Source organism: Rattus norvegicus, chromosome 17, assembly GCF_021556685.1.
Source record: "Rattus norvegicus strain SHRSP/BbbUtx chromosome 17, alternate assembly SHRSP_T2T, whole genome shotgun sequence".
Classification (NCBI taxonomy): Eukaryota; Metazoa; Chordata; class Mammalia; order Rodentia; family Muridae; genus Rattus; species Rattus norvegicus.
The window spans coordinates 65,022,294-65,038,087 of NC_141550.1; the positions used below are offsets into that span (position 1 = coordinate 65,022,294).

At 42.7% G+C, this 15,794-nt stretch overlaps 1 protein-coding gene across 4 annotated transcripts in view; it reads left to right on the plus strand.

The window, feature by feature from the left end:
• The window catches only part of Ryr2 (ryanodine receptor 2), a 593,362-nt gene that overhangs the window by 302,328 nt on the left and 275,240 nt on the right, over positions 1–15,794 (plus strand). For all 4 annotated transcript variants that reach the window (XM_087591546.1, NM_032078.3, NM_001191043.3 and 1 more), the window contains 2 exon segments: positions 1,465–1,648; positions 4,074–4,209. In XM_087591546.1, coding sequence (XP_087447672.1) covers positions 1,465–1,648; positions 4,074–4,209 — 320 coding nt within the window.

A 15,794-nucleotide genomic window follows, 5' to 3' on the forward strand; every position in this document is an offset into this window, starting at 1 on the left:
GCTTTTTTATTAGTTGTAGCACAGGGGGAAGGTAGTTAGTCTTATAGGAGGTCCCTGCTGGCCAGCAGTAAGCATCCAGGAGGAGAAAGCGCCATTATTAGTCTCCGCATACCATGATCAATCCTCCATAATGGCTCACACTCAGACTTCCCCTGAGGAGAGCTCTGCCTTCCCCCTGAGCCTCACCTGGGGAAGACTTTGCCATTCCCATGGGGCTGAAGACTTGGAGTCCTGGACATGGCTGTGCTCATATCAACAATTTACATACACTCAGAACTTCAACCACCCAGGGCTCCCTTATTACCTGTAAGGTGGCATAGGTGCCAGGCAATTTCAGAGAAATACCCAAGAATAATTTTAGCTTCATTATTTCTTCTGATTGGAAAACTGAATTCAACTATTCCAATATCACTACCAGTCCTCATATGAATGACCTTGCATTTAAAATAAAAGTTTTAAGTGTTATGAAATACGAAGCTAAGCTAATTTTCATTAGCAATTTAAAAATATTGATTTAAATATCTCTATAATTTCGTATATGCATATACATGTATTTTTTATTCTTTTTGTTCTTTGTTGTTTTTATTCTTTCTGTGACCCAATGACCCAGAGTGCAGTGGGAGTGTGGAAAACTTACCAGTGCTACAGCAGGGTGTAAAATGATTCCAGCAGCAGCAGCAGCAGGCAGTAACTGCTGGTAGCTCCTCGTGGAGGGGTTGGGTCTCTTTGAGACCCTTCTGTATCCATAATAGGATCTCCATGGGCCTCATTTTATGTAAATAGTCTCACTGCTGAGTTCACGAGTGCAACTTTTGCAAAGATTTAGATTTAATTTAAAACAGTTAGGTGTGTATGTTGGGGTTTGTGGATGTGCGGGCTTGAGCTCACAGAGGCCAGGAGAGAGCAGTGGCCCCCAGTGGCACAGGGGTTACCGGTGTTTGCGAGCTGTCTGATGTAGCTGCTAGTACAGAGCCTAATTAGTGTTTTTAACTGCCGAGCCATCTCTTCAGCTCTCACATATGCAATTTCTTAAAAAAAAAAAATAAAAACTATCAGAGTAGCAGCTAGTATTGATGATAGTAAAAGCCTATAACAATCTTACCCAAAACCAACCTCAAACAAGCAAACGCCAGGGCTTGAAAGAAGAAGATGTCCTTACATCTTAAGGTACATAGCGCTATGAAGGGCTATCAGTCGGCTTTGTATTCGGACCATTTCTCTATTGGCCCAACAGGGTGTGTTATACAGGTATGTCTGGGTGCTGCAGTCTGGGATACACTGTGATACTTAGATGCTGTGTTACACACTTCTATTGGGAATATGGCCGGTAGAAAGGATGCCTTACACGTTTCATTGATTGTGCCTTCTTTAGAGAGGGCGTCAAAGTCAAACCACCTGCCAGTCAAAAGACACTGAGCTGAAACTGTGGATCACTAACCGAGGGAAGTGTTTGCTATGATTCAGGGGCCTGGATGCTCTCAGCAAGAGAGCGAAGCTGCCCACTGTTGACTTGCCCATCGAGTCTGTGAGCCTGAGTTTGCAGGACCTCATCGGCTACTTCCACCCCCCAGACGAGCACCTGGAGCACGAGGACAAGCAGAACAGGCTGCGAGCCCTGAAGAACCGGCAGAATCTCTTCCAGGAAGAGGTGAGATCACACCCGCTCCTCTTCCGTCGCCCCCTTGGGAAAATGACTTTGTACTGAAGAAAATTATCTGTCCATCCCACATCTTATGCATCCCAGTAGAGAGGAGCAGGGGTGTTACTGAGCAGAGGGACAGGCTTGGGGGAAACATGGTCATCATTTTTACTTGTATGTCATTCCCCTGACGAGGGACACTTACCCTCAGCTCTCGCTGGGCCATTTTTATCTCTGTAGTAAGAGCACTGCTGGGTGGACTCCAGTGTTAGTGCCGTGTTATTTAGTGGTATGTGTTTTGTGATTGCCTTAGACTTTAATGGTTTGAGGTTTGCAGAATATTATTTTGAAGGTGTTTCTTAGATACATTTGAAGTTATAGGTTTTAAAACAGCCCCAATAAACTGAACAAAGGAATATGGTTTGATCCAATTGTTTTATATTGGCTCCATACAGACAGAACACACACACACACACACGTACACACACACACACGCACACGCACGCACATGCACACACATGCATACACACACCCGCACACACTCACTCACATCTTATCAGGTCTTGAAAACTATTTAGTATGCCACAGCAAACTCCTTGAAGGATCCTCACGCCAAGGGGGCTCAGGGCCAGGAATAGAAGTGACAAGGGAAATGACCCTTAAGGAGGAAGATAAGCTCTAGGTTCCTTCCTGAACAGAGTACTCCCAGCCATTCCTTTTGCACATTATTACTTTTTATGGTGCTGGAGACAAACCCAGGTGCTTTTGTATGCTGCACGAGTGAGCGATGTTTCATGGCGCTGTCTCCAGTCTCTTGTGTGCCTTTGTGTGTATGGTTTATTTTTGCCAAATGTCCCACTGCTTTGAAAAACTCACATAAGACACCATTTTGGCTGACTAACGTCCTGAGGCAGTACCAATGTTAGCATGACAGGCTTCAAGCGAGCCAGCTAGGGGCTCAACAGGATTTCCACTCTCACTGTTCTCAACATAGGAGTGATTTTCTTTTTAAAGAAAGAATTAACTTCGACTGGAGATATGGCTCAGAGGTTATAAGCATGTACTGCTCTCACATAGAAGCTGAGTTTAGTTCCCAGCATCCACATCAGGAGGTTTACTGCCTGTAAGTCTAACTTTAAGGGATAAGGTGCCATGTCGTGGCCTCTGAAAGAACTACATTTACATGCATATGCCATACCCACAGACGTGTATATGCATATTATTAAAAGCAATTCTTTCTTCTCTCTCTTTCAAAAGCAATTCTTTCTTCTCTCTCTTTCTCTCATTTTCTCTCTCTTTCATTCTTTTCTTACAAGAAAGAAGCACCTTTATGAACATCTAAGGATGTCGTTGAGTTTCAGTAATCTGAAAATCTATGTTGTACTTTTAAAGCTGTTTTGTTTTCCGGTGCTTTTTAAACTGATACTAGATTTTGCAACTATTTATCTTTGTAAAAAAATGATCTGTGATCATAAAGGCACAAAAATTCATGGGAATGTCAACCCAAGCCAATGTTAAAGAACAAGAGGAATTAGTTGTATATCTGGGGGATGGGAATTCAACCTAAATATTAACTTGTGAACATTTAAAATATGAATTTGTATGTTTTCAGTCCAATGTGGGTAAGGATTTTTTCCTTTGTCATTTTGTTACACAAGACTATGCAGAATGGACATAGAAGTGTTCTAAAGCTCATGGCTGCTGCTAACAATTCAGTCCAGCATCCACATCAGGAGGCTAGTGAGTGAATTTGACTACTCCATATTTCATAGATTTGGCTTTCATGATCCTGCCTCATTTTGAGAGTCTTAATGCAGCAAGAACAATGAAGGCACCATTTCCGATGTAGGCTGCCTCCTGAAGAACCTTACAAGTCAATTTTTTACTTGCTTTAAAATTTCTTTTCGGTGGTTTCCTTTCACTGAACCTATTATGTCTTTAATAGTTGTGGTGATGCTTATTAAAAACAAGGGTGAATCACTAGCAGTAGAACACCACTCACGACCTGTTCATGCCAACCACATTGAAACCCTGTCAGAGTGAAGAATTTTCTCATACAACTTTCATTCACTTTTGTTTGAGAATGGAAACCAAGACTGAAAACCCAAGTTATATGAAGAACTCTTAATTTCTTGGGGGAACATGTTTCTTCTTATTCTTTGATTAAACGATCTTAGTTTTCTTTACAATGAACTGATGATGTTAAGTTAGACTTTCTCTCAAAAAAGAATCAAGCTGTTCCCCTCTCTTCTCCTTTTGGCCTGAGCATAATTAATTTCTGTCCTTTGAGACAGAGTCTTACTCTCGAACCGAGACTATCCTTGAAGTTGTAATTATCCCCCTGCCTCTGCCTGCTGAGGGCTGAGATTGCTCAGGTGAACTCCCATGCTTGAATTAGTGTCGGATGATTTTTGTTTTTAACCCCCTCTTCCAGGGAATGATCAACCTGGTTCTGGAGTGCATCGACCGCCTCCATGTCTACAGCAGTGCAGCCCACTTTGCAGACGTTGCAGGACGAGAAGCGGGGGAGTCTTGGAAATCCATCCTGAATTCTCTGTATGAGTTGCTGGGTAAGGTCCATGGCTGAGTTTCTATGGCGAATTTGAAAAGATCTTGTAAGAGCGGCAGCAACTTTACAGCATGCTTTTTAGTCGGGAGTTTTAATTTTTAATGAAGTTAACCTAAAACCAAAGATGCTTTGTGCATAATCCCTTCTCTGTGGGAGGAAGGCCACCCACCACAGAAGTATCTTTGTCCTCGTTAGGGAGGTTAGCTTTTGCAGGGCTCCTATAATAACCAATATTACTTATGTCCTTCTTGGTTCTCAGGTTAGTATTACGGAGTCCATTTTCTTTCAGCTCCGGCTTGCCAGGGGTTTTCATAGTGTCCTTCAATAGTGTTTAAATGATGGTATTTGGCAACTTCTAGATATATTTTATTTTGAGCAACACTTGAAGTGGTTTATGACACATTCCCATTGCTGCTGCGCAAACATAGGTCTTATAGTGGGATACCCTGTGTGAAATCGTGTCTCTTTCCTTCCTCTCTTACCTAAGACAGATTGGCTTTAATAAAACTCTGATGGCCAATTAACGATGCAAGAAGTGGAAGGTGGGACTTCTGAGGGAACCCTGGGAAGGAGGAGGAAAGCTTTTGCTGGGAAACATCAGAGGAGACTGACATGATCACAGACCTGGAAATGGGTGTCCAGAGTGGGGCTTGAACCTTGAGACTGAGAGTCTCATGCTCTAACAACTGAGCTTTATAACAGTCTTCCTTAGCTTTGACCTGAACTATTTCGGTAGTCTCTTTGGGTCTCTTGCCAAGAACTTAGGTCAGTCAGGTTTTACCCTATCGCAAACTGGTTTCACAACAGTATCAGACCTATATGATAACTTTCATCACAGTTCCTATTGAGTGATAACTGGGGTTGGTTTCAAAGGCAGGACTATCAGCTTTCTGGATTTTTGTGTCTCTGTCATTTGGTTTAATGCCTGGCATAGAGTAGATACCCAATATTTTAATACATCGATATTAATTAATGACTGAATTATGATGGAAGAGGAAAGTATTTCTGAATAAAGAATTTCTAATATGAAGAAGAACGGGTAGTCAAAATATTTGGAAATCCTTTTAAATAAAATTAAACTTCATTAAAATTTATAGAGTCATAAGACAATCTATTCATAATTGTTCCTGCTAGAATTTTTAATGTTTTCTTTGGGTGAACACGTTGACATGTCATTAAAATTAAGCACTTGCAATTTGGTGCTTTCCTGGGGCTGGGTTTTACATTCCTCTGAACAAGAACAAAGGTGTTGAGGCTATTGTCAGGATAAAGATATTGGGGTACCCAAAATCTAGAGAGCATATTTTCTTGCAAATATGGAATTGATAGCAGTACCATTAATTTCTTTTTAAAAGGGAGGCAAAGAGACAGAGGGGAAAATCCTTTAGTTTGGTGTGTTTTTAACCTAGTTTGGTGTCTTTTAAACACATAGAGTATCATGTTTACATGGTGTAATATGGATTGACTTAGACCAACTAGCTATCTGGCAGAGGTGTGTTATAAAGCATGTCCCAAGTCACACATATATGCAGACACTAGACTTTTCCTATGACCCTTCATCAGGTCACATGATCACTTTCCCGTGAGTAACGAGCACTGGGTGTGATAGTGATTTGGGGGAAGTCATCTTTCAAGTTTCAAGTTTACAGCCAAGCACCCACTTTAGCCTACCCTACAATCCGCTCACGGTGTACTCTATAATGGCACAGAATTTGGGGGATTTTAATTTGATTATTGTAGAGTTGATTGAAATAGCTTTAGCATACTCTACCAAATGCTGAGAGTCCCATACAACAAGGTGGCTCCTGCTTGTAATGAGTTTTGTGGCTTCTTTGATTGGAACAGGGTGAGAAATGTGATTTTATTTTTTTTTTTTTTAGTGTTTTTTTTTTTTCTTTTTAAAAATTTTTTTCTTGGGTTGGGGATTTAGCTCAGTGGTAGAGTACTTGCCTAGGAAGTGCAAGGCCCTGGGTTCGGTCCCCAGCTCCGGAAAAAAAAGAACCAAAAAAAAAAAATTTTTTTTTTCTTTATTAACTTGAGTATTTCTTATTTACATTTCGATTGTTATTCCCTTTCCCAGTTTCTGGGCCAACATCCCCCAACCCCTCCCCCTCCCCTTCTATATGGATGTTCCCCTCCCCATCCTCCCCCCATTACCGCCTTCCCCCCAACAATCATGTTCACTGGGGGTTCAGTCTTAGCAGGACCAAGGGCTTCCCCTTCCACTGGTGCTCTTACTAGTATATTCATTGCTACCTATGAGGTCAGAGTCCAGGGTCAGTCCATGTATAGTCTTTGGGTAGTGGCTAAGTCCCTGGAACTTCTGGTTGGTTGGCATTGTTGTTCATATGGGGTCTCGAGACCCTTCAAGCTCTTCCAGTCCTGAGAAATGTGATTTTAAAATGGTACCTGTTCAAGTAGAGAGAGATGGCAGAGGTGGTAAGAGCAGAGTGATGTATCTATGCCTTAAGCCTCATATAAATTATAAATGTTAGTCTAACAAAGAATTTAACAGTCTTCATTGTACCCAGAGAATCCATCTCTCTCTCTCTCTCTCTCTCTCTCTCTCTCTCTTTCCCCTCTTTCCCCTGTCTTCTCTCTCTGCCTTGCGTGTGGTCAGTTTCCCACAATCCTCTTAGGACCTGAGCTAGCTTTTGTCAATCCCCCATCTTACATACTTTGTGGTGTACTTACAGTGTATTGTTGGGGAGGTAAAGGAAGTCTTGTCTTGAGAAAAAGAGCACACTGCTTCCTCCAGCCCTCTGAAATTCACACCTGCCATCTCAAAGTCCTAAACCAAACATTCTGGCAAAGGAATAGGTGGGTAGGATTTTATCAGCGCCGGCCAATGTTTGAAGCCTAGTTTGAGCCCTTGCCCTTCATGACTTTTGGCTAGAGAGTGGAGGTTACACAGAAAGCTCTCCTCTCCATCATAAAGGCTTCCTCCAACTAAAAGTTTGAATGAACCAAGGGTTTAAGCAGAGTGCTTTTATTTTCTGCTCACACTGTGCATTGGGCAGAGTCACATTCAATCAACGTTAATTTAATTTATTTAATAAACATGTGTAGAGATCCCCATTGACTTTTGGTAGCAGGGTGGATACAGCCATTAGTTCACATTATTTAAAAAAATGACAGCTCTCTCGCTTCTTTTCTATTTGGCTCTTTCATTGAGAAAGTCTGGTCTCATCTGTAGCCAGCAACTCCTGAGAAAATAGTTCTCCCTTTCCCCAGACCCCAGACTCTGCCTCCAATGTGACTTGGGACACAGATGAAACTCAGTCTCCTGACTGGGAAAATGGAGGAAGTAAAGGCCCCTGCTTCTAGTGTTATTCCACCAATTCCATGAGTTACCGGGCCAGGGTAACTACTGGTAGGTAACTGCTGGCACCTGTTGTTTTGAGCAATCTCTGCGAACTGGCGTTGGGCAGCTGGGATTTGGTGTCAGTGTCATGTGCTGTGCTTAGCATAGGGTGGTATTTCTCTTCCTGCCTCCTCTTTGGTCCCTAGCACCTCTTTCCTTTCGGTGACTTTCTGTTCTCATCCGTCCCCCTGTTAACTCAGCATTACTTTTGACTTTAATCTTCTCCTGTAGTCCAAGCATGCCTTAGAAAGAAACCCATGTACATCTGGACATGACAAGAACAGGATTTTATAGTCAGATTATTCTGAGAAGGTAGTAGGGTTTGGTTCTCCCATCAAGAAAGGGAAGAAACAAAGGTTCTTCCCCTTCCTGCCAACTGTTTTCGATTCTCTTATTCTGCTTACTCTCCGAGGATAGTGATTCTATTTCCCACAGCTGTACCTGCAGCATCCTGTGCCTAGCTGCTTCTAAGAAAATATAGTCGGCCCTCTGTATTCACAGGCGTGGCACCCACAGTTTTAAGTGGCTATAGGCTGAAAATAAAGGAAGAACACTGTCTGAACTAAACATGGTTGGATTTCTCTTCTCGTCATCATTCTCTGAACAATAGGGGGTAACAACTGTTCACTTAGTTCGATGGAAGTAAGCCAGAGATGATGTAATGTGTGTGTGTGGGAAGATGTGCACAGGTTGTGTGCAAAAGAACATCATGTTCCGTGAGGATGCTGGATGTCTAAGAATGTTGGGATGGATGGACCAAGGACACCCAGGGGTGACTGAGCATGAGACTTCCAGGATGTTGAGATACTGTAATGTTTCTGCCCACTATCTCTAACTCTGGTCCTCCTGTCTTCCCTTCTTAATCTCAGACCCTAGGGAGCCTACATGCTCTACCATGTCCTTCTAGATCTCTGTTGACTCTAACACTGGTCTTTATGTTTCCTAGAACATAGCATCCCATGTCTGATCTTTCTCTTCCTTTCTACCTCCTAACCTCACCGTTCATAGCTGCTCTACACTGCCTCCTTCCAGTACTTTCTCCAGTCAAGGTTTATACTTTCAGAAAGTCTATTACTAATTAATATTTGCAAAGATCGAATATTCTTAAATGTCTATACATGCTTCCGTAACTATTTATAGCTCATTTGGTTCAGAAAGGATTTGATGGTGATATTATTTAATATTGACATAATTAGAATTCCCGAAAATTTACATCCTGCCAGTATAATAGCTGAAAGGTACTAAGAACAGATTTTCATTGAATAGTTTCAGGCTCATGAATATATTTTACTTGTAAATTTAAATTTTGGGACCAATACATGGCTCATTGGTCAAGCCCATGCACTTCTCTTGTGGAAGTTGGGTTCCCTGTGACCACATTAGGCAGCTCTCAGTTGCCTGTAACCCCAGCTCCAGCTGCCTCGCACACCTTCTTCTGGGCTCAATAGGCGCTATGCTCATGTGAATGCACTCCCCATGCACACAATTAAATAAAACTAAAAAACAAACTGGATTTCAAAGCAGCAAAAGATAAAGTATGAAAGTGTATTTTCACCAGTGTGCTCATGCTTCTTGACGTTTGCCTTTTCTGTTGCTGTTCTTGGAGTCTTTTGTTAAGCTACCTTTACACCCATTTCTTGTAGATTGTTCTGACTATATATTTATTTAAATACCTCACCTCAGGAAAGGTTCCCCTTTTGCCTGCACCCTAAGCACCTTAGCTTCTTGCCTGTCCTCTGGATGAGGCATCCTTGCACAACAGAGATGCCCGTGTTGGAGGATCGTGGGCTTAGAGTTTGGTATGCCTCCATGCCAATACCAGCTCTCATGCGGTGTGAGTTGCTGTGACAAAATGGGTAAGTTATATAGACAGCGTCTCATGACAGTTTCCATGACCAGTGACAATTTCCCATGATTTGGGAGACAGAAGTCCAAGGTCAAGGCATCAGCACACTCTGTGTCTACAGAAGGTTGTTGAGAGACAATTTAATAAAGATGTGTTCTGACTCTATTCTAAAGAAGAGGCGAGCATCTCTCTAAGATCCAGAAGGACACTAATCCCTCTGATCAGTTATCTATTCTCATGACCTTATCCCAATCCAGTGACTCCAACTTCTTAATGTCATCTCTGAGGATTAAGGTTGTAACATGTGTTTGACCCCAATATTCAGACCATTGCACAGACGTCATGAATTTGTTAACTATTCATTAAATATCTGCTTTGAGAGATGCTCTGATGTAGGCAGTAGGGACATGGGTAGCCAAAATGCACTGCCTGTCTAAGTTCTTAAGGAGCTTAGCATGGCATGGGGGAAGACGGACAGCGAAATCACAGTGCCAGCAAGGATGTGAGCAGCTGTTGACTGCACTGCCTCACCATCTCATTACATCATCATTCAATAATAATAATATGTGACTCATCAAAGACCAGTTGGGTAGGATCACATCAAACAGAGGTTCTCAACACGTGGGTTCTGATTTCTTTGATAAACTTTAATCTCTAAAAAAAGATTTACATCATTATTCATAACAGTAGAAAAATTACAGTTAGGAAGTAGTAGTGAAAATAATTTTATGGTTGGTGGCCACCACAACATGAGGAACTTGCATGAAAAGGTCACAGTATTAGGAAGGTTGAGAACCACTGTCATAAACTAAAGGATTTGAATGATAGATGATATCATTGCAAAATCAAAAGGCCACAGAACTGGGAGAAATATTCCAAAGTTTTCTTGAAAGTCAAATCCTAATTAATTCCCCTAAAATATGGTGTCTTATATAAACAAAAGAAAAATAAACAATGGCTAGTTGGAAAATAGTCAGCAGGTAGGAGGGACAGCTAACATGAAAGTAAATGAAATAGTAAAGAAGTTTACCATGGCAATAAATGCAAGTTAAAATAATCAGTAAGAACCCTGTGTGTTGACTAGGTTGGCACAGAAAATAATTTTGATTGTATTTATTATTAGGGAAATGATTGGGTGATGTGTTCTGGGTTGGAGCACAAATGAATTTTAACAGCCCAGCCAACCCTGCTCTGACCACATATAAAACTTTAGATCCTTGTGATCCTTTGCTCTCAAGTCCTCTGCTTTACGAAACACGTTCTATAGGTGTGTTTGTATAAATGTGAGAAGAGTATCCACTGTAGAATTACTTGTAAATAGCATAAAATTGGAAGCAATCTTTATATCAATGGGGGATTGGCTCCAGAGCTTGTAGTATACTTATGTGGTGTAGTTCTGTGGAATCACTGAAAATTGAGATAAATCTATCATTTGGAAAACTGTGTGAGGCAGACCAAATTGTTTCTCTCTTTTTCTTTGGGGACCTGTGGTATGACATTACCTGGGAAGGAACAAGAAGGTCATACTTATGTATGGATTATGATTCCATCTGTGAGGTTTGGAGAGATGCCTCTGTGGGTAGAAGAGTGGAATATGCTTGCAGAGGACCCCAGTTCACTTTTAGAACCCACCTTGGGTGGCTGAAAGTTCCTTGTAAACACACACACACACACACACACACACACACACACACACACACACACACACAAATAAAGTCTTATTTTTAAAAAGATCTCAACAGATAAAATTAAAGATGTATAGAATGAATTTGTTTTGTCCAGTAGACATTCTGTAAGAATATATGGAAAAGTGTTGCACGGCTATTTCTTGGCTTTTGAATTTTGGCTTCTCTTTCTACTTCTGGGACACATTTATTCATAATCAATTGTCATGCACACCTTTTATAATTGACAAAATTGGTAACACATGCAACTGAAATATGTGGTGGGAAAAGGAAAAAAAACTATATATTGGTTTCAGTTTAATTTTTAAAAACCCTAGAACATTTATCTGTCAGTGAAAATGATTCCTTAAATGGCTTAGAGGCATTTTAGGTGTTTTAGGTGGGTAGAATTATGAGAAGCTTTAGGTTTACAGTGTTCCTTTGGTTTATTTCCATTGTTATATTATTCTAGTGACCACTGATTTCATGGCCAGGAAAACATTTCAGAAGTGAACACAGAGATTACATTTTGACTTTCAGAAACTTAAAAGCAAACTTCCAGGACTTTCCATTGGTTCCAGACTTAGCCCATGTGAGTTTATATTTCAGTTTAGAAGAGTTTCTGTTCTGCCACAGTCTGTAATATATTTTTATGTCACAGTCCTATGCAGCCCATTTTCAGGCCTCAAAAGATTTACTTTAAATATCAACTTCAATTCATGATTCTCCCTCCCTGCTTCTTCCAAAGAGGTAGACAGGATTCAGGGGGCATACCTTATGGGTAGCATGCTTGTGTGGCCTGTGTAAGGGCCGGGGTCCTATGCTCAGTGTACACACACACACACACACACACACACACACACACACACACACACAGAGAGAGAGAGAGAGAGAGAGAGAGAGAGAGAGAGAGAGAGAGAAGGAGACAGAGACACACACAGAGAGAGAGGGAGACAGAGAGACACACAGAGAGAGAGAGAGGGAGAGAGAGAGAGACATACACAGAGAGAGACAGAGAAACAGAGACAGAGACATAGACAGAGAGAAACATAGACAGAGTCAGAGAGATACAGAGACAGAGAGACAGAGACAGACATACACGTACACACACATACAGAGAGAGACAGAGAGCTAAAGACAGAGACAGAGAGGGAGGGAGAGGGGAGGGAGGGGAGGAGGGAGGGAGGGAGGGAGGGAGGGAGAGAGAGAGAGAGAGAGAGAGAGAGAGAGAGAAAGAGAGAGAAATAGAGAGAGAGAGAATAAAACAAGCACAGAATAAAAACCAACCCCAAGTAGCTGGACAGTGGCTCCTCTCCTAGACTTATTCCTATGGCTGCTGCTCTTCTTTGAGGTCCTTGTCATACAGAGAGCAAACAGGGAAGACAGAGTGATAATCTGTAACAATTTGGTGCCTGCCATCAGCTTTTCGAGGCTGGGTCTTAGGTAGAGATTGATGAAGGTGGATTTATGAACTGCCATTGGGAAGACATCAGGATGGCACAGACATCCTGGATTTGGAGCTGGAGGAACATTGCTGTGGCCCTCTTTCATACATCTTTTCTGACATCCACATAATTAATCTGTGGGATGCAGACAAGCCAGCATGGCTTTCTAAAGATGTCTGAGAAATGGCCTTTGGCAAGCTATGAATACTCATCTGCTGAAGACTCGAAGCATAAAACAAACAGAGCAGGCCGCCACTCTTTCTTATTTAGCATAAGTGACCAGTTTCAGAATCCTAGGACAGTTGGGAAGGTGAAGGCCTAGTTCCCAGTGTAAGACTTTTGGAATCTATCTGACAATGGGGACTCTGACCTACTCAGTGGATTTCAAATGGAATCCTAATTTGTGATGTATTGTTAACAGATTTTAGGAAAGGGACAGAATAGAATGAGTGTATCTTGAAAGGCAATTATTCGATTGGCTCACACAATACAGGTCGGGATATCCAACAATGGCCGCCTCATACTAGAGATTCTGAAAACCCAGTAGCTGCTCAGTGCATGAGTCTGGGTGCATTCAAAGTCCCAAGCTGGGGCTGAAGAATCCCTAGAAAGCTGCTGGTCTTCAGTGTATATTGGAAGTCAGAAGATTCTTGGCTCTGATAGCAGAAAGGGAAATCTCCAGTTATCTGGGCCACCATTGGAAGACGCTGCTCACATTTAGGGTGACTCTCTTACTTCAGGTAACCTGATCAAGAGAATCCCTCATGGGCGTCCCCAGCAGCTTGTCTTGTAGTCCGTTTCAGATCCAGCTAAGCTGACAAGATTAACCACCACGAGGACATCGTTTAAGGCAGTAGAAGCCCGGATAGAAAGTGGGCCAATGGGGCTGTGTCCTGGGGGCGGGGCATACTTCATCTTTAGCCCCTCCTCCTTTCTCTCTGCTTCTTGGCTTCCATAGGAGGAGCAGCTTTCCCGGGCCAGGGCCCTTTGCTACTGTGTGTTTATCTTTGCCACAGGCATAAAAAATAGTGGAGTCAGGCTACAAAATTAATCTCACCTCCTTTCAAACTGTTACCTCTGCCACTATGTCACAGTGATGGATAGAGACTATTTCAGGGGGATGGGGCAGCTAGAAACTTCAGCACCTCCAGAGCGTCTCTTAGTGTTGCTGGGATGTATCCTCCTGGATGCCCGGACACCGGGTAAGGCTGCAAGCAATGAAAACCAAGAGCCTAGCCTTTCCAAGAGCCTCAGCACAGTAGTCACCTGTTGTGGTTAAGAAAAAAGGGGTGGGGGCAGCACGGTTCCTGTGAGTACTGCGCCATCGGAACTAGCGCTAATTTATCTCAGGAGCTCCACGCTGCCCCTAGGACTCTCTGACCCAGCCAGGTTGCTGCCACGCCCTTTTCATACAGTCACCTACTCAGGGCTCTCTTACCGTGGACTATGTTCACACGTTTCCAGCATCCAGCCCCTGGTCCCAGTGACTGCTACCCTCTCATAACTCTCTGCCCCTGCTCTGTTTACATTCCCAACATCTGCCCCCTAATAGTTATGGTATAAACTCCCAACAAACCACTAAAATCAAGACTCAACAAACTGCAACCCAGCAATCAGATTTATATGTTAAATTCTCAACCCACAATGCATCCACACAATAAATTTAAAACCAATTGATAAGGATATAAACCGCCCACCTAGAGATAAATTTGCCTACAGAAATCCATCCCAGCTTCCTTGGCAATTCAAGACCACCTGGATCTGGGTCATCCTTCTTGATTCTCCTTCTTGATTCTCCTACCTTCTCCTCTCCCACCTTACAAAAACTTCGTCCCTGCCTTATTTTTTTACTGTCCAATCATGGCCTTGACCTAACTGGTGCCAGCCCTCACCTGCATATAGACATCAACTACAGTCACCCCATGCTTGTCTGCAGAGGTGTTTCTGTCTCATGCCCCACAGTCCTGGAAAAGTATTGCCCCTTAAATCAAGGCATGCTACGTTCCCCGTTTTTCTCTTGTCATAGTCTCATCTCCGTGAAGTAGTCATGATTGTCACAGACTTTGTTTTATCTGAACATTTAGATTTCACCTTTCCGAGTATGGTTGTACACATGTAGGGCTCTTACTTTTTAAGTTTTTTACATATTTACTATTTATCTGGTTATGTGTGTGTACGCGCATGCATGCACACATGTTACAGCTTACAAGTGAAAGTCAGAGGACAACTTGTAGATGTGGGTCTCAGATCAAACTTGGGTGTCTGACTTGGCAGTAAGCACCTTTACCTGCTGAGACATCACCTAAGTATGAAGCCACTAACTCTCGACACATTCAGAAGGCTGGGCAATTGAGCAAGAAGGCACAGATCCTGGTGCATGCCAGCCATGGTTCATGGAAGTCAATGGTTCTGGAAGCCACTGACTGCATGTGGGCTTGGCCCTGTGTTTGTAAGCCCAAACATGACCTGCATTTTGCCTTTCTATGCAGCTTTTTCTTCAGAAGACTGCTCCTGATCTGCTGTGGGTGGTGAGGGAGATCGCACTATCAGTACTTGGTTATATGGCTGTGTACTCTTATGTAGTACAGGAGGTCAAGGAGGATGTCCTTCGGGGACCACTCCTTCCCTGTGATTCAGAGAAAGAGCATGATGTTCTTGGGATTCTGCATCTTTGTTTCCACGGGTACTTATTAGCATTCTGTCTAAGCTCCACCCTCACAGTTACCTGGCAACAGCTAGACATGCCTGACACTATAAAAGGGGCTGCTTACACCCTCCTCATTCTCTTGATCTTGCTCTTTTCTTGCTCTCTCCTGCTCTTACCCTCTTCCCCATTGTCCCTTCTCTCCCCATTCTCTTCCCCCTTCTCTTCACATGCTCATGACCAGCCTCTACTCTTCTACCTCTTTCTCTCCTCCCCTCTTCCCCTCTCCCCATCTCCTCCTCTCCCCCTACCTCTTTCCCTCTCTTCCTCTCTCCTTCTATGCCCCTACTACCCTCTTAACTCCCCTCCCCATGCCCTGAATAAATTCTATTCTATACTATACCATTGTGTAGCTAGTACCCCAGGGGGAAAGGGATGTCCCAGCATGGGCCTGCTGAGGCACCCCCTTTCCCATACCTCATCATATCTCCATAAAACATAATCTCTCCTCTCTTTATATTTTTATAAACACATCTTTCTGCAGGAATCACCCGGTTGTAGTTGCCAAGGTCCCCCATCCTCAGTGACAGTGTCTGAATTTCTCCAAGAGTTTCTTAAACTCT